The 19,351-nt window shown below is 36.5% G+C and overlaps 2 protein-coding genes and 1 pseudogene across 3 annotated transcripts; 2 read left to right on the top strand and 1 right to left on the bottom strand.

Moving 5' to 3' along the window:
- The first annotated feature begins 1,060 nt into the window (after positions 1–1,060).
- On the top strand, positions 1,061–3,876 carry LOC120015892 (E3 ubiquitin-protein ligase SINAT2-like). Of its 2 annotated transcripts, none has more exons than XM_038868389.1 (4): positions 1,061–1,331; positions 2,012–2,341; positions 2,465–2,851; positions 3,264–3,876. In XM_038868389.1, the coding sequence occupies exons 2-4, from the start codon at positions 2,126–2,128 to the stop codon at positions 3,582–3,584; spliced, it is 924 nt and encodes a 307-aa protein (XP_038724317.1). In that variant the 5' UTR covers positions 1,061–1,331; positions 2,012–2,125; the 3' UTR covers positions 3,585–3,876. The 2 variants fall into 2 exon arrangements, with proteins under 2 accessions (XP_038724317.1, XP_038724315.1); XM_038868387.1 differs by having other exon boundaries at positions 1,061–1,384.
- A 7,148-nt stretch (positions 3,877–11,024) lies between these two features.
- LOC119980081 (metal tolerance protein 4-like) lies at positions 11,025–14,864 on the top strand. The gene is made up of 7 exons (XM_038822739.1): positions 11,025–11,310; positions 11,745–11,914; positions 12,132–12,330; positions 12,690–12,868; positions 12,956–13,106; positions 13,706–13,836; positions 14,433–14,864. The coding sequence occupies exons 1-7, from the start codon at positions 11,079–11,081 to the stop codon at positions 14,604–14,606; spliced, it is 1,236 nt and encodes a 411-aa protein (XP_038678667.1). The 5' UTR covers positions 11,025–11,078; the 3' UTR covers positions 14,607–14,864.
- Positions 14,865–14,867: 3 nt separating this feature from the next.
- LOC119980082 lies at positions 14,868–19,156 on the bottom strand (annotated as a pseudogene).
- Between the last annotated feature and the right edge of the window lie 195 nt (positions 19,157–19,351).

Here is a 19,351-nt window from a genome sequence, read left to right as displayed (position 1 = left end):
CATTGGTTGGTGCTAAGCTGAGCTGGGGTTGATTGTGGATGGCGTTTAGACTTTAAATTAGAGAAACCAAAAAGCAAGCCACATCCTAATCTCACAAAAATACTTTCCTTTTTTTTTTAACGATAACGATATCATACAAATTTGTCTTTTAAACATCTTATATGAATCTAAATTAAGATCAGATCCGCGCGCACATAAATTAATTTCTCACCCTAAGATATGATAAGTTAGGACAAAACTTAACACGTGACTACAAGAGTAATTCTGCCAGTAAATCGAACTCAAAATTTTTCGAGTCCATATGATTTGACCCAAGAGGAATTTACCATCAGACTATCTCTCAATTAGTTAATTGGGTTGCAACTTGCAAGTTCATGTGAATATTTTGTTACATTAATTTGACCAAAGTACTTTGACTGCATCTTCACCGTTCGACGTATTTACATCAATGCTCGGGGCTATGGGTCTCTAGCCCAGGCTGGGCTTTGTTTAGTGAAAACTGAAAAGTCCTTGATCTCCGGGCTTGCATTATGGCCATTACTCCCTCTCGTGGCCCAAGAGGTCCTATTATGGCCCAGTTTATCCCCTCCCCACCTCATTGATTCCCAATTGGCCCACTTCGGAACAAGCCCATATTTCATAGCTTCAGCCCGGCCCCGACATATCTTCGGCCCATTGAGCCCAAGTACACTAAATTTGATTTATTACTAAAATTGAAAATTCCTAAATTCTCTAACTGGCCATTTGTATTTTGTTGTACTCCTTGGATTCTGGTTTGAGATAACACGCATCCTAGAAGTATTAATTATCGAAAGTAATCTGACAAAAAAAAAATAAAATTATCGAAAGTAATAATCCGGTACACCCAATCTCACATGAGCTGAAAAGCAAAGGACAGTCAAAACCCAAACGTTTTTGACTCCACTTCAAAGCACCAATTAGGAGTGAACACGTCCCTTACTCTATACACTCTCATTCACCTGATCTCCACCACATCAACTCTGTTTTCGAAAGTTCAACCTTAACAGTTCAAGGTCCCGATATCAAATCATCAAAATTGAATTTTAAAACATTGCGTGATGGAAATGTCACCTTTCATGATCCGAAACTCGAAGCATGAAAAGCTAACACGAAGTCACCATTTTTACCATTAAAGAGTAAAAGACAACACAAAATCCAACTGATATTTTCTTTCTCTAAATCTCTGACCTCTTGTATTCAGTATTTGTTCCAAATCAAGCTAAGATACGCAATGTAAGAAAATATTCAACTATTGGATTGATTGAACGTTCAAGCTTTTCGTCTCGGTAATTCTCATCTGGGTGTTAATGGTTAGTTCTCCGTTAACTGTTGATCAAGCTTGTGGGGTCAAGTTCTCATCTGGGTATGCAGGTTTTTCCGTTTTGGTCATTTCTGCTCTATTTTGTTCTTGGTGTCGGTCATTCGTTGTTGATGATTAGTTCGAATTTTGAATATTTTATCATTTTTTATGCTTAAGGTAGGATTGATTGTATTCGTGCTTTTGCTGGTTTTAGGTTTGAGATATATTCTGGGGTCAGTTATGATCTGGGTTGGTTCTGATATCCTGCAACTTGTTTGAGAATGTAAACTTGTTATGACAAATTGCTGAGAAAGCCAGATGATTACAGGCATGGAGTCTTCATGTTGAAATTGTTATTGTAGTGACACTGTTAATTTTTTGGAATTCACTTTTGTGAGATTAGATTAATATCTGCGCTGAAATGGTACTTTTTATTGTTGGAACATGTAGAAAGACCAAAAGCTTCATTGGTTTTGCCATCTTTGTTTCTCTCTTTTTAAACACCTGATGAATGAGGGAATTGTAAAGATAGATCACAAGACTTAGCTGAGCTAATATTACTCATTTGTTGTATGCTCATGTATGTTAACAAAGCGATTTGATACATGTTATTTAGTCTATTCATGTGAAATAGAATGGTTCCGAAAAAACTGAATTTTTCATTTTTGTATGCTTTAATGGGTAATGCAGACGAAGGACAATGCAAACGACACCATTTGAGAGATCATAAGAACAAATTCCAATTTGTAGACGGGAGAAAAGTGGAGGAATACTGACATTTGACAACATTTGACACAACAAATTATGGCTCCTGGAGGCATAGTCTACAAGGAAGTAATAGAATCCCCCATTTTATTTTCAGACTATGGTATGACATCAAATGCAGAACAAAGAGCCTCTCCCTCAAGCAAGACTTCCAGTCAATCCAATGGAAATCTCGGAATGTCTTCAAATAACGATGTTCATGAGCTACTTGAGTGTCCTGTTTGCATAAGTTTAATGTATCCTCCAATTTTTCAGGTATGTTATTTATAAGGAGGGTCTGACAGACACAGCCATACATTCGTTTGGCATAGCAATTTACAGAAATCTAACATCTTATCTTAATAATGATCTCATCTTCTTTTATAATTTCTACTGCAGTGTTCCAATGGCCATACTTTGTGTTCAAAGTGCAAGGCTAGAGTACGCAACTCTTGTCCAACTTGTCGCCAAGAGCTTGGAAACATAAGGTGCTTGGCGCTTGAAAAGGTTGCAGCATCTTTGGAACTCCCATGCCGATACCAAAATTTGGGTTGCCAGGATATCTTCCCATACCACTGCAAGCTCAGACATGAAAAGATCTGTAAATATCGTCCGTACTGCTGCCCCTATGCTGGAGCTGAGTGTTCTGTCACCGGTGACATTCCATTCCTCATCATGCATCTCAAGGAGGATCACAAGGTTGACTTGCACGATGGCTCTACTTTCAATCACCGATATGTCAAATGCAATCCGCATGAAGTTGAAAATGCTACATGGATGTTGACAGTAAGATCCCTCTATGTTTCCCTGCTGCAGAATGTTCTTTTCACAATTATTTGCATCGGGTTCTCATGTGGCTGAATTCTTCGTCAGTGATATAAAAAGCTTGAATATCGAGAGTAGCATTCGTTTTTCCAAATGGAACAGAAACCAGTTTAAGTTGCTTTGAAAGTCTTTGCAAAAATTTATTTGAGCTTTTTCGTCAAACAACCTGGTTCTTAAAATCCATGGAATTCGCAGCTTAGAACAGAACTTTGATTTCAGTGACCGAATTGAGTCTAATTTTGTTGAGTGTGTTGAAATGAGATTTTCTCTTCTGATTTCATTGATGGACACCCTAACCATTATTGTAGGTTCGTAAAATTATCAAGCCCATGGAAAACCATCTAAATTTCTATTACCTATTTATCTGGTTCAGGTATTTAACTGTTTTGGCCGACAATTTTGCTTGCACTTTGAGGCTTTTCAGATAGGAATGGCACCGGTTTACATGGCCTTTCTCCGATTCATGGGTGATGAAGATGAGGCTAGGCAATTTACATACAGTCTGGAAGTTGGTGGGAATGGCAGGAAACTTACATGGCAAGGAATTCCCAGAAGCATTCGCGATAGCCATAAGAAAGTTCGAGACAGTCAGGATGGATTGATCATTCAAAGGAACTTGGCATGCTTCTTTTCGGGAAATGATCAACAGGGGCTGAAGCTGAAAGTGGCTGGAAGAATCTGGAGAGAACAGTGAGATATAGCTGGAACAATGGTTTGAACTTTTTAGGACACTTTTGTAGTGAAGAAACAAAGAGCCAGAAAGTCTTTTTGTAAATGAGTAGCTGTAATTGTTTTGCGATTCTTATCATTTATAAGTGTACTTTGAGATCAGGGCAAAAGATATTTATGGACCGGACAATGGCACTTCGTAGTTGTTAATAGGAATAACAAAGTCCTATCGATCGGAATTTCGACAAACTGATCATGTCACTTGATATTTTTCTATTGGAGCTGTACTCACAGTGGTTTGTTTCTAACTCGGTGAAGTTCTTCACATTCTTCTTTGTCTAGTTCTTGAAAGTTACTGTCATGATAATGCTGTCTTCCATCCCTGATTAATGTTTTTTGAACTAAATAAATAAAGTGAGTGGGGGTTTCACACTCAAGGACCAATCTCCGTCCGATCCAAGGGAACTTTTGCACACCTCCGTTATCTTTTGGGAGCCCTACGCCGTCTACCTGAGGCGTTCATTGGTCCGTAGGTTCTGACACAAGGTTAGAATTCTAGCTCTTCCTGAATGGGATCTCATATGTAGTGCTCCAACAGGATCTCTACACCATTTGACTACTGGATGTTGTTATGTGAGAGCTGCACGGTTACAGTCAAAATGGCCTATTGATATATCTGTTTTTTTTTCGATGCTCCCTCTTGAGGTATGGCTGGATATAATTCTCTATATATCCTGGTAGAAAATTGCATATTGCCATAATCCTACGGAAGAAACTCACGACTTTCAGCATAGAGCAAGGTCTGAGCAAGATGAGTTGTTGGGCTGTAACCAAGATTCATAAATCCACTAACGGTCTAGCCCATGATTGGGCCCAATGGGTCGATTTCTCCCAATGGGTTGGAGCAAAGACCAAAATAAGCATGTTAAGAGGGAAAGCAAAGCCTTACAAAAGTGACTAATATAAATTTTGTTTTTAGCTGTAGGGTTGTTTCATTAAGACCTAGTTTGATAAAACTTTTTGAAAATAATAGATATGCTAGCAGAAATGGTGGTAGCATAAATGCTAAACAATTTTAGCAACAGATATGTTGTCTGAATGTTTTGTAGTGTTTGGTTAAAATTTTGCCGATAACATTTATTTTGTGTAGCATATTGTGATAAATTACGTGCAGGGATATTATACATTTTAGTTATAATAGAGAAATATAACCGTATCCAAACATAAAATTAATTATAAATTTAATATAATCAAAAAAAAATTAAATAACTGTTAATTTAAAGTTACTTAATTTTAATATAATGAAATAAAAGTTAAATATACTTAATTTATTATGAAGTAATTAGTTAGTTAAAGTTTTAATAACAGTTAATTTATTTATTAATTAATTTATCAAATGAGAAGTATTTTAATAAAACTATTCCTATGGGCATAACAGGAATAAAACTTTTTACTGGGGATGAAATAGACAATCACCATCCCAATGCTCTGAAAATGCTTCAATTTAGTAGCATTTGTTTGAAAAATAGTATAAATTGTTCTCAAAAATCCCTTGAATTATGTGCACTTAAAATGTTGTTTGGATGACAATTAACATTTATATTAACAAGTAGTACAAATGCTGGTAAAAAAGTTGTACCAAACGCGCCCTAAATGTAACATATTATTGAATATCAATGATTTAAACCAATGAATAGGTAATGGTGACTTGTCAGGCAAGTAGCTTTCTGGTGTTTTTTTTTTTTCTTCAAAAAGTCGAAGACCTGAAAGCAACAAAAGTCGAATCACATCACAAGAACAACTTCTGTTCCCGTAGGAGACGAAGGAAGCACTGAAGCCAGGCCAAGAAAAGAAGCAAAAGCACAAAACTATACAACAAACAACACCATCCTAATCAAGAAATAAAAGAGTTTCCCCTGTCTCCCAAAGCACAATCTCTCTCCACCTTGCAAACCAATTCTGGCGGAACTTCGCCATGTCACACATAAGTAGAACAAGAATTGACTACCCTCTTCGCAAGACAGTGAGCCACCTCATTTAAATCCCGACAAACAAAAGAAGCTTCCCAAGAAGAGAAACTCTGTAGTACTAACTTTCTCGGAAACAATACCACCCCAATCTGAGAAGTTTTCATCCACTAAACCATTCACAATAGCATTAATAACATTTAAAGAATCACCTTCCAAATGAATAGCTTGCAAATCTAGATATTTGGCCAAATAAAGAGCTGATAAAGTAGAGTAAGCTTCAGTCAAATTCTGAGAAAGAGCCACCAGATGCCAGTCAACAAGGGCAGCCAAAGGCAAGCTTTGATCATTTCAAAAAACACTTCCAAAACCTGAGACATGGCGCTCCACAAAAAAACCAGCATCAAAATTAATCTTTACAAATCCCTCACTAGGGATGCACCAACAGGAGCTCAATAGAGGCACCTCAGAGGAATGGAGAGGTCTCTCCTCTGGATGAACAGGCCTAAAAAGCTTAATGGAATTATTGGCTACATTGAAAATTTGGAAAGGAGGAAGAGACTTACCTTCATGAATAAGAGCATTGCGCTGATGCCAAATCGATCGAAGCAACACTATCAACACACCCAAACCAGATTGGTCAAACTTTACTGAGAAAACACCTCACACTTTCGAAAAAGAATTCACCATCAAAGGAAGTTTATGAAAGCTTTTAGAACTAGCAGCAAATGCCTCAACCACATGGGGACAAAGAAACAAGGCATGCAATACTGTTTTAGAACATTGATGGCACAAGGGACAATTCACTGAAGATAAAATCCTTCTATGATGCAAGTTCGAGTATGTAGGGAGAATGTCATGCGAAGCTCTCCATAAGAAGGATTTTGTAAAGGGGGATTTTGGAGTTTCCAAATCTTTGCCCAAAAGTCAGCCGGAGGAGTGCTGGAAGAGGAACTCGCTTTGTTTCTATAGTAAATTTTCAACGCACGGTGATAACCGCTTCTAATTGAATAAAAACCCTTTTCTGTCCCATTCCAAAACAACTCATCCTCTCCCCCTCTAAAACAAACCTGCTGCTGAAGAATCAAGTTGGACTCCTCTTCGTTAAACAATTCTTTAATGAACCGATGGTTCCACCACCCCAATTGAGAGTCAAAAAACAAACTAACTGTAGAATTTCTAGAAAGTCCCCTGGCTCCAAAATCTTCTTTAAAACTAAGAGGTTCTAGAAGTCCACTTGTCTTTCCATATACGGATATTAAAACCTTGACCAACTCTCCATTGAAGACCGGCCTGGAGAAGGCCTCTTGCATAACACATGCTTTTTTTAAAATGAAAGAAGAGCTTTCTGGTGGTTGGTTTGTAATAAATGAATGAATTAACAATAATAATAGTAACAATATTTGGGGAAATATTTCTCCAACCTTACATCATCATCATCATCATCATCATCATCATCATCATCATCCTCCTTTTGAATACATATATTTATATTGTTATATAGACATATAGATACATACATATGCATAAACTAAACTGCATTAACAGAAAGTCAACAAACCAACAAGGGACATCTTATTTTATTAAATAGTTGTCACAAATTCAAGTCTTGTGTGTCGTAACCTCTCCATGATCATATTGAATTTTGAGCCCCCCCTCCACATAATGTGTTGGGTTTGCCATAAGATATTATATATATATGATTTAAATCGAATATTCGGCAACAAGTGGGTACTCAGTACTCTCTTATGATCACAATCAATGAGGAGGGTTGCTATATATACTAATTGTCCTTGAGCGCCCTTTTGCCTTATAAAAAACAATAAAATAATCACTCCCTTTAACTATATCGGGAGCCAGCATTAGATCCATTGGAGCACTGGATCTCTCCAATCAGTGCTTTTCTAAAAATGCTTAAAATAATCAATATAATGCTTTTAGTGTTTAGATCATCATCATATTTTTTTAAGAGAAAAAAACAAACTAAATTCGTTGAGCAATGATTGATATAAATATGAAACATTTCTACCGTTAGTTCAAGTACCTATTTGACTTGTTATTAGTTGTCAATGAATTTATTTTTTTTACCTTAAAAAAAATCATGATAATCTATACACACAATGCTTTACATTTACTATTTTTTTTTATAACGGATTAAAATTATTTAAGCCTTAAAATCATCTAGTGCGGTCCAGTACAATCTACTACAGGGTCCCCGAACTCCCATCAACATACATGATTCAAATGAAGGTACAATATATTTGTGTATTAATTGGGGTATATTATACTTTACAGACATTACATCACAGCAACAATTAAGTAAATTTCAACTCTTTAGTCTAAAATAAGAATTCCAATTACTTTGATCACCAGTTTTTAGGGGATTCGATTGTATATTAACCAACCTAGTTACTTTAATTACAAATCAAACAAAATCCTTCAAACTTCCCCCCATCTATTTAATAACCTGTTTTAGTGAAAGTCCACCTGAATTGCATGTTATATATAAATCTTACACTTTTAATAGCAAAAACTCATTGATATTTCCTGCAATTAATCCCACAAAGAGATTGAATATTTATGCAAGCTTTGAATTCCATCAATCTGTTCTATTATGGCATGGGAGGGGCTGGAATGATTCCAATGAATTCCACCCATCATAGCGGTTGACAGCACTTGATTGATAATGTAATTAAGTGCAATCAATGAAGATGTAATGGCTGTGATAAGTGGTATTATTCCAGCCACACCCATCCCTTTCTATTATATATACTGTTTATAATAATATAATACGAGACAATTAATCTATCACTAGACAAGGAAAAGAACGTAATGTTCTGTCACCTTTGCATGGTTCCATACCTTCAACACGTGGTGTGTAGGCAGTGGCGGACCCAGGAATTGAAGTTACCGGGGGCACAAAAATGACCCGGGGGTCCGGGGGCAGCGCCCCCGGAATTTTTTTTTGCGTTCTTTATGTAATCGACTTACAAATATAAACGATAAATATAAAAACACATTAATAATATTTTAAACACATAAGAAACTACATTATAATTTATTATAATTGTTCTCTACGAGTTTTCATATTTTGAAAGTGCGATATTAGAACATCATTAGTAATAGTTCCGAGCAACTCCTTTTCTATGTAACATATTAGACAGTCATTCATAAATTGATCACTGATCCGGTTGCGCAAATCTGTCTTGACAATGTTCATTCCCGAAAAGCATCTTTCAACACTTGCTATTGTTATAGGCAAAACCCATGCTAACTTCAGAAGTCGATACACCAAAGGATACGAAATATGCTTCTTTGTAGACACTAACAATTGAGAATGAGAGTTTTGATTTTTGGGATTTTTCTATTTGGGTTGAATGAGGGTTGGGTCTTAGTTAATGGGCTAAGTGTGTGAATGAGAGTTGGGTTGGGTCTTAGTTAGTGGGTTAAGTGTGTGTAATGGGGGCCTTTTATTTTTTTGTTGGGGGCCTTAGTGTCAAATTGTTAAGAATGTAGGGTATATTTAGTGAAAAAAATTTTAACTGACTGGGGGCCCGTGCCCCCAGTGACTATGCAGTGGGTCCGCCACTGTGTGTAGGCCAGCGAGCCTTCATGTCTCATTAATGGTGTTGTTGGAGAGTGCTCTCAACTGCTATAAAGTGTTGTGTAGTGCTGTGAGTTATAAAATTATGATGCTGTGAGATGAGTTAGAATGCAACAGCTGTTTGACGCATCACTTTTAAAATTGTGGTGCAGTGCTGTGCAGTGCGTTTGACATATCTAAATTATGATTTTATTAAATGACTAATAATATTAATATAAAATCACTTGACGTTTACATTGTATATTAATCTAAAATAAATAATTGACTTAATTTGATTACGTGGTACAATTCAACATATATTATAAGCGTTTGAGAGTGCTGTGAAGTGAAGTGAGGTGAGGTGCTGTGAGGTAAAAAGTTGTGGTGCTGTGAGGTGAGTTCCGCTGTAAAAGAGTTTGACGTGTCACAAAAAACCGTGGTGTTGTGCTGTAAGGTGAGGTGCAACTAAACACAGTGTAAACACACTGCTAAACACATACATTGTCATGCACTGAGTCTGAGGACAATAATTAATCTAATGATGAATTAGTGGTTTATTAATGGTAACACGATAAATATGTAACGTGTCTTATCTTTTCTTCGATGGTTAATTCGTTTGTACTATAAATAAATAAATGGATGTTGATATGATAAGTGATTTGTCTAGAGGTTCGGCAGGTAGTTGAACTTTTTCCATGGGGTTTATATTATAAAGCTCAGCTTAAATGATCGGGTCTTGTGGTGGTCCCCAATGATCACATCAAAAAAAATAAAGGATTTTGATATGCTAACGTCCTTGTTAAGTCACTATTAAATTGTGTAATAATTCAAATATCTCATCGCATCATCATGAAGATCTTTCTGTGATCCACCTTGGATTTTTGTGGAGGTAGAATATGCATTTATGTCCGGTGACAGTAAGGATATATTATAAATGTAAAATGTCCTAACCTAATAAGTTTTAATTTTTTTGATTGAATTGAATGACACAATAGTCAATTATATGATGGTATTGGAAGAAGATGTAACTTTAGCTTCTATAATTTATAAAACTCTTCTTCTTCTTCTTTTTTTCACGTATTGGGCATGATTGAAGTTGGACCACACGTTTAACAAACTTTGAATTACCCCATATATTGGGTACCATTTTGTTTGGTAGGTAAATGGGAGTGGGGGTTCGAACTTAGATACCACCAAATCAGAATATATATCTTAACCACCTCGTCCGAAGGGTTGTTGGCATACACGCATATTAGGTATCCATTGACAAGTTAACCATATGTTTAACAAGTTTTGAATTTTCACGTGTTGTACGTTCATTAGATTGTCTAATCCAAATGTACCAGGAGTGTTAGAACATGGTATAAATGACTTGAAATGTCTCAACCCAACAATAATTTTATTTATTTGATTGAATGAGAGGCAAGTATTTAAATTGGATTAAATATTACGCCAATTAATAAAATTAGCCTAGACATAGAAGGTATTAGATATATATAATCATAACAAAGAAGGGACACTATTGAATTTTATATTCTAAAAATGATAATCTTCTATATATAGTCGTGCCTGTATGTAAATTCAAGTTTTATATTTAATCACATTCACATATGGTAAATATATACGTATATATACAAAATCAAAGATTGGTGCACTACTTATTTTTTTTCCTTAAGAATACTTATTTAAAATTAAAATGAATATGAAAACAAACGTCACCATTTATAAAATAAAATTTAGTTATTTGAAAAGTCAACATATACAAAAATCGCAGGCCACATGACATGACATGACACCTGTCGACTGTCGTGCTGGGTACGGTCGAAACAAGACAGCCTAGTAAAACGCAAGAATTATCGTCGTTTTGTTTGTAGACATTTGAGTTAGTTGCGGTTATAAATGTCTTATCGACGGAGAGAGATCCACAGCAATCCAAATACGGAGTAGGCAGGTCGTGGTTCGCATTGGAATGGAAGGGAATTCGGATCCTGGCTTGAACTCGCCATTGCTGGCGGCGAATGGGAGTCTACCAAAGGCGAGTCGTAAGGACGGAAATCTAGCGGGGGAACTGAGTCCGTGTAACTCGGTGAACTTCCTTAGGAACGAGTTTGTTTCGCGATTGCCTGATAAGGTTCGATCGTATCTCGATGTCGAAGCTCCTTATCATTCCAACATCTCCAAAGCTAAGGGCCTTAGCGGAGGTAATATCTCTTCATGTTAAGTTCTAAATAATACTTTGTTTGTGTGTTTTTGAATGGTCATTCGCGAACAGAGGACTTGATATGTGAAGATTTATGTTTGGTTTTCATTTGTGAGGCGCTGTTTGGTTGTTGAGAAAATGCGGAAAAAAGAAAGGAAGGATGAACAAAATTTAAAACTCTTGTCTCAGGTTATTTGTAATGGAAGAACTAACTTAAATACTGGAATTGCAGTGTGAAATGAATCAATAATCATGTAACTTGTTAACGTTTCAGTTTTTTATACCGTTTGATTTTCTAATTAAAGTAATCAGAAATTTCCTTGTGAGATGGATTCCTGACAAATTATCTGAATATATTGAGTAGCTCTGCATTTTCATCAAGAGATTTGGCAGCATCACAGTCCATGCTTGAAACCGTGTGAGTTATTTTTATAGGAGAGAAGGAGTATTATGAGAAACAATTTTCTACTCTGAAATCCTTTGAGGAAGTTGATTCCCTGGTAACATCTGGGTGCATTGAGGACAACGATTCTGAAGAACAAGTGCAAGCTGAGAGAGCTATGAAAATTTCCAATTACGCCAATATCGTATTGCTTGCACTGAAGGTTACTTACTCTCTTCTTGTTTCAAGATCAATGTAAAACTTTAGTATGCGTATTTTAACTATTAGTCCCATGAACTACATCAATCATGTTGTGTTTCTGGAGATATTGCTAACTATTGAATGTTAAATGAACCCTTAAAGCTATTCATTTAATACATTATTGCACAACTCATTTAATTTGCTCCACTTGTAGAGCTAATAGTGTGCTAAATTTTCAGATCTACGCTGCAGTAAGGAGTGGATCAATAGCAATTGCTGCATCAACTTTGGACTCTTTACTTGATCTCATGGCTGGTGGCATACTTTGGTTAACACATCTTTCAATGAAGAGCGTAAATATCTATAAATATCCAATAGGAAAATTGAGAGTGCAACCTGTGGGTATAATTATATTTGCTGCAGTCATGGCTACACTTGGCAAGTTCCCATGCTCACTTTTTCTTGCTTTTCCATTGATTTTTATCTGTTCTTATTTGTAGTAACCATAGTCATTGGAATTCCATCGACGAACACGTTGTATAGCATCAAGTTGCTTCGGTTTTGTTATGGTAGAAGACATATAAAATGACAAATCTTTTGTGTTGAATACTTCTTATAGCTGCTATTCAACTAACTAGCATATGCAACTTACATCATATGCACACCATCTTCCCTAGTATTGCATTACCCTAGAGAGAATTTAAGCTGATAAGTTTTATAAGTAAAATTTTGCGACTTGTGCATAGGCCTCCTTTTATGAAAAAAAAATTAATATCATGCCTTCCATTTCCTTTCAGGATTTCAAATATTAATCCAGGCTGTAGGGCAACTCATAAAAGACGAACCTTCTGAAAAGATGTCTGCAAATCAGTTGGTGTGGTTGTACTCAATTATGATTACTGCTACTGTGGTAAAGCTTGCCCTCTGGTTTTACTGCAGAAGCTCTGGAAACAGTATTGTTCGTGCCTATGCAAAGGTTCTTGCTCAACCTCTATAAGTATTGGCCTTCTCTCATTTTGCTCATCTTGATCTTTTGCATAACTTCTTCAAATGCCAATTCCAGGATCACTATTTTGACGTGGTAACGAATGTAGTAGGACTAATTGCAGCAGTTCTCGGTGATAAATCCTATTGGTGGATTGATCCTGCTGGTGCTATTATTCTCGCGATTTACACAATTACAAACTGGTCTGGGACTGTAATGGAAAATGCAGGTAGCTCTCTTACTTTACATCTATGCTTTTTTCTCTGTTCCAAAAAGTCAGTGTCTTTTATGTTCTAGGTAAAAGAGGAGTGGAAAATAGAAAATGAAAATGATATACATGGCTTTCATTTAAAATTTTAAAGTATAAAGTACTTCTTGAAGTGCTTTGTGAGATCTCAAATTTGATACAGGTCCTTGAATTTGTTTATTGTTACCATTAGTACCCATTGCTGGTCCTTGAAGCCTTTTCTGAATTGTTTACACTTTGAGAGATTGAACATATATCTTCCTGTCTGATCCCGGGTTTCCTGATGAAAACTATTTTTAAATGGGCTGTGTGTCTTGTAAAGTTTTTAGTTTTTTCTTTTATTTATATTGGGAAATTAAGCCCTTCCTGTGGAAAGAACATACTTACAATAAAGGTTTCAAAATGAAACATGTAGGGTAGAAACCAACAGCATGGAGTCCAAACGACTAATTATTTTCATGAGAAAGCAATCGAAAACTCGTCACCATTAGGACTTAAGTATGTTAGCAGAGAGATTGTAGGACAGTTCTTGTGAGCTTATGGTGATACTGATATGTATTATGGTTTCCTTTCGGATGCAGTTTCACTAGTGGGACAGTCAGCCCCCCCTGAAGTAATGCAGAAATTGACTTATCTTGTTATAAGACACCCTGAAGTCAAGCGGATTGACACTGTCCGGGCATACACCTTCGGTGTTCTTTATTTTGTAGAGGTTAGTGATATTGCATACCTTCTTAGTTTGAGTTCCATCGATTATACTGAAATTAGGACGAATAATCTATTTGTTTTGTAGACGTGTTTGACTAGAGATTGTTTTCATTTTAGAGAATTGAGTCAGTAAATCTATTCCTCTCTCTTGCATGTTTGCTAAAATGGTCCTCGCACCTAGTTATTATTATTATTTTGTTACCGGGAAGGCACCAACCCAACGATCACTTTGTGACCTTTAGGCCAGTTTTAAATCTGGGATGGCCACCCTATGCACACAGCGAGCCGCCAATTTAATCTTTAGTCAAATTTCAATGCGTGAGTAAGATTGGATCGAGGCCCAAAATAGAGCTTTTAACTCCTCCTAAGAAGCAAGTCCGTGTCATCGGCCGTTGGCCTATGAAACTCAGGAAACCCCAAGGAATTACGTCCCACCGGCTCAAACACCAAACCTGAATCGACGATATAACCCCTAGGCTAATGGCAAGTTAATTAATCGCTAATTAGTCATTTTCATCAAGTCGGCATCGGATCATTTTTTTGATACCATTACCTCTTTCTTATTTTAATAATTTCGTTACCATTGAATACTTGAAACAGGTGGATATTGAACTTCCAGAAGATCTACCTTTAAAAGAGGCTCATGCCATTGGAGAGACTTTGCAAGAGAAAATAGAGAAACTCCCAGAAGTTGAAAGAGCCTTTGTTCATCTTGATTTTGAATGCGAGCACAAACCAGAGCATTCTATTCTCAGCCGCCTGCCCAATAGTTAGTGCTAGTTTTCTTCTGTGTTGTGTTGTCGCACATAACACCAGCTTTCTAAATATCAGGTATTTGGAGTGCCTCTTCTCTTATTGTTTTTAGAATTAGAGCCAACTCAATGAACCTAATCTCTCGAGGCAGAAGGCCAAAAGTTCAATAATTGCACACGCGAGGCGGCAATACATAGTCTTGCAATGTATGCTCAATATCTGTTTTTTGAACACACAGATCAACTTTTCCTGCCTGATCGAAAATGCTTTGGTCTGTCATCTGCTACTGAGAAATTCGGTTATAAATATAGTGAGTAATATAAAGCTCTCTCTCTACATGTAGAATAAACACAAAATTTGTACCATCCATCGCCCACACTATCAGAGCTTTTGGTTACCAGCACACTCAACTTTGCTATGGACCATTCATACAGAAATGGATGGTTCAAAAGATATCATGCCTTGGGATCCAATAGTTTTTTTGTGCATGAAGCTATAAGATGGCTTCTCAAATCTCAACTTCGCTTCCCCAACGAAGTTGAGATAATTAGCTTGTTACAAAATTTGTTGCTGATTTAATACCTGCTTACTGATCTGCAACTGCAAAAAAAAGTATAGCCATGTATGAAATCAAGGTTTAAGCTACTTTCAGGCCTATCCTGCAGAGTGAGCTCCGAGGCAGTGCTGGTAACACCCACATTACAATGAATTCATCTGTCAGAAAGCCCCTAACAGCAAGAGTTCAAGAAGAATACATCTCCCGAGCTTATGTGGTTTGCAATCGCAAGCCGTTTCTCGGTATAACAATGGAAACCGAAGCATAATTATCTGTAAATTGAGTTGTTGATCAAATGGTCAGCAAAGCATTAAACACAAGCACAGAGTTCCAAAGAGAGACTCTGCTTATGCAGGAGATTACTTACTCAGGAGTTTGGCAGTAGTCGCCCGTTGTACATCTTATCAAGTAATTTTTTTGCTTCTGGCCTCCTAAGAAGACCTTTGTTATTTGGTAAACCAGTCCCTAAACAAACGGGACACACAAGCTTCCCTCTGCCTGCACAAGTACTTATTCATAATGAAAACCCCATAACAAATTAATATAGGCTGAAAAAAAAAAACCCACAACACTTTGCATGAATGGGTTAGACATCAGAATGAAACAAGAAAAGAAAAGATTGTAACCGTTTACAAGGCAGTGGTACCAGTCCTGATAGAACCAGTTTGACACTTCTACCTGATGTAGAACATCTTGCGGACACTTTTATGAAGCAGCTGGACCATTGTAAAAAGAATAAGAGGGCCTGGTAGTTTTGTTTGTTTTCTAGATTATTGGTTCTAATTTTCTAGGTTTCCTCATATTCCTGGTTTACTTTTGACTTTAGGAATCATATAAAAAAATAAAAAATAACTTCTTCAATAAAACCAAGTTTTCGTGCAGCTTTCAGAGAGAGAATCTACTTGAATTTTTTTTTGGGTTTTGACGTGATTAAATCCCATTCTTTTAACTTTCGTTCTGCGTCAGTACCCAATTCTTCACACTAATCATAGAGCATAACTTCTTAACCTTTACTATCATCCATCGCCATCATAGTGGGGTCAAACAAGGACAACACAGACCAATCAAGCTGTGAACCACATAAGTCGCAATCAGAATAAGATATTTCCTAACACCTTCTGTATGTCTTAAAATGCTTCAGGCTGGGAACCACATAAGTCTGCCCAATCAAGCTAGAAGAAATGCGAGAAGAAAATAGGTAGTCTTTACAACATGCTAAGTGAGATTACTTGGTTTTTCAACTCTTTTAAGGGTGGTAAGATGATCTGTAGATTATAATTCCACAAACTCAGAGGTCTGCTGATTCTAAAAGTCTTTTTGATCTTCAAATAATAAGCCTCTTGTTCTTCCATTTAAGGAAAAGGAAAATATTCTTTTTGCTTATATACGACATTTAAGTAGAAAATTTATGTGTCTACTTCATACCAATTTCCAGAAAAATCCCAAATGTTAAATTCATTTTATTTTTTAAGGACAGTCGACATATTCGAAACAAAAAATCCTCCATATCATTTAAAATACGTAAGAAGTACTCAATCCTGCACATTAAATTCTAATCAGAATGTTGTATACTGCATAGCCAGTGGGACATCATACTAGGAAGCATTTATACTATACCAACTTAAGTTATCCATGGACCCAATAAAGTTGTAGGAGTATGATGCGAGAAGTACGTACCATAACAGTTAGGACACTCTGTAAACTCATAAACATCTATAGCGCATTTTCTGTTGAGAGCTTTCCATTTTCTGGTACCACCACACATATCACCTAATTGAAAGAGAAATAAGCAAATCACAGATGAGAGTAAGATACAAGAATTGCCGTTAAAAAAATCATGATTCCATGCATAAGCATATCAAAAGAACACGTATATAGTAACAGCTTCCAAATACTCAAGTTTTTGACATATATTGTTTGAAAGGTTATAGTAAAGATAAAAAGGATTCCATATGGATAATATCTCTATATGTAACCTTTCGAAAATCTCAATTCTTGAAGAGAATTTAATTAAAAATATCATAGACCATTACTCGCTCCACAGCAGTAAGACATGAAAATGAAGCAACACAATCACTTTTACCATGTGGCAAGAAACAAGCCACCGAAAATAATAAACAGAAGTCTCTACAAAGGATCAAATTTCTTTTGCATGTTGTATAGTGCAATTTATATTCACTTGCAATGCAAGGAAAGAAAGCAGCTGAGGCAGAATATTCAAGAACCACCACCATATCTATGTGACATATAACAAAGTAACCAGTAATTTCCAGCTCTATGCTCACTCGTGCTTTGTGAGTTCTTGCAGTTGCTAGTGCTGGTGAGAGAGCACAGGCTTCTCCAAGTACCAGGGAAAAGAACAGTACTCTAAATTTAAAGTGCAACTATATAATTTCCATTGTCAAAAACTCGAAATCCTGCAACCGAAAAGCACCCAAGTTACAAAAGCAAAATTAATACTGACAGAAAATAGCGCCACTGCCTTGACAAAATTCCGGCACACTGCTCTTTCCTTTCCATCCAAGGCAATTGCCTCTGGCACAAATATAGAGGTACCAGAATTGTTTATCAATGCAACTGTAGAGCATATACATGCAAGACACCAGCGTCTTGTAGTTGATACTTGAGAGCCCTGTAGAACAAACTTGAATTTTCCACAAGTATAAGCATTAGGTTATAGGTAGATCTGAAAATGATAAAAAATGATAAAGATAAAAAAAAAAAAAACAACAAATATTTTCCCTATGATGAGTAATGAACTCTGCGACTATTATGTAAGAGATGCTTAAGATCATTTCATCGAAGATAGTATACCCATCAGCACAATGTCAAGGCGCTAAAAACATGACTGTTATTGTTAAGGACCCGCTCCGTTGACCCTTGAAATCGAAGTTTTAGCATAGACTTCTGCGAATAAATACATAATTTATTGTTTAAGAGGAGCACCAATAACAAAGGCCTCTAATTGGGTTTGCTCATTCTCATATGAAGCAACAACTCTAACTGTCTAACAACCTTATTATGACAATCAATGAAATGGTGCCTTGGGGTACATGAAGGTGTTGGCAGTTTGCAATCATCTAAAAAGGCATGGAACATGCTCTGAGTATTAAAGCTATGGCAATGGACATGAAAAATTCACCTATACTTTATAACGCAAATGTTTCCTAGAAACGCAGGAAGTTTAACTCAAATGACTGGAAAGTGAAAACCAGTAAATGAGCTAAGATTAGGAACATGCTGAAAAAGTATGAGACCTTTGTCCTGATTGGCTCTGCCAAGTCATCCAAATGACCTCGAGTGTTGCTCTCATTTTCCAAACTTGACCTCACACAAAATCCAACTGATTTTGAGTTTGCTGCAACTTATCAAAAATGAAGAAGATAGTTTATATCAGCATCACATAGATAATAATTCAAAACACATTTTACAGACTTCCACAACAGCATGTGTAAAATAACAAGTGAATTCTGCCACCAACAAATGCACCACTCAAAACTCAAAACGTCCATTTTCGAAGATCCCCTGCATTGATTCGCAGCTTATTAAGTGGTTTTGATTTTACATTTAGAACCAGATCCTAACAACCACACGACAAGAATGGTGGATTAGCAATTATAGCAACATCAGACTCGACATTTCAACTGTAATACTAATATTGCAGCAGTACTGATAAGAACTGCTACCAAGAGCTTCGGCAATCCAGAGAATTGGTGAATTAAGATTCAATGCTAAAATTAACAAAATCAAAATTATGAATCACGAACATGAGAATTTATGCGTTTAGAGAACAACGTACAGTCACTGTAACTTCTCCGGACGCAGGCACTTCGCAAATTTGCTCAACTTCATCTCTGAGTACCTTAAACCAGCACACATACACATTGTGAGAGAGAGAGAGCACTCACAGGTGACTGGAGAGGAGGAATTTGAGGCCAACGGCAGGCGTTGCGGGATAGCGGAGAGATGAGAAGAAAACAATGTCATTTTCTTCCCCTTAAAATTACTAACTAGAAGCGAAGGATTTATTCCCCAATTGTATTCGTTATTCTCAGATGAATTTACTCTTTAATCAGTGACGTGGAGTAGCCTCCATCGTTGGATTTTGTTTGTTGGACTGCATGAGATTTTCTCCAAATTCATTCCCTCTTATATTTATTATTTATTTAACTGTTTTAATTAGCCTCTTAATTTCGAACTGAAACTGTTT

This window comes from Tripterygium wilfordii, chromosome 15 (assembly GCF_013401445.1).
Source record: "Tripterygium wilfordii isolate XIE 37 chromosome 15, ASM1340144v1, whole genome shotgun sequence".
In the NCBI taxonomy this organism is placed as follows: domain Eukaryota; kingdom Viridiplantae; phylum Streptophyta; class Magnoliopsida; order Celastrales; family Celastraceae; genus Tripterygium; species Tripterygium wilfordii.
The sequence above is the reverse complement of the archived record's forward strand: the minus strand, read 5'-3'. Positions and strand labels throughout refer to the sequence as shown.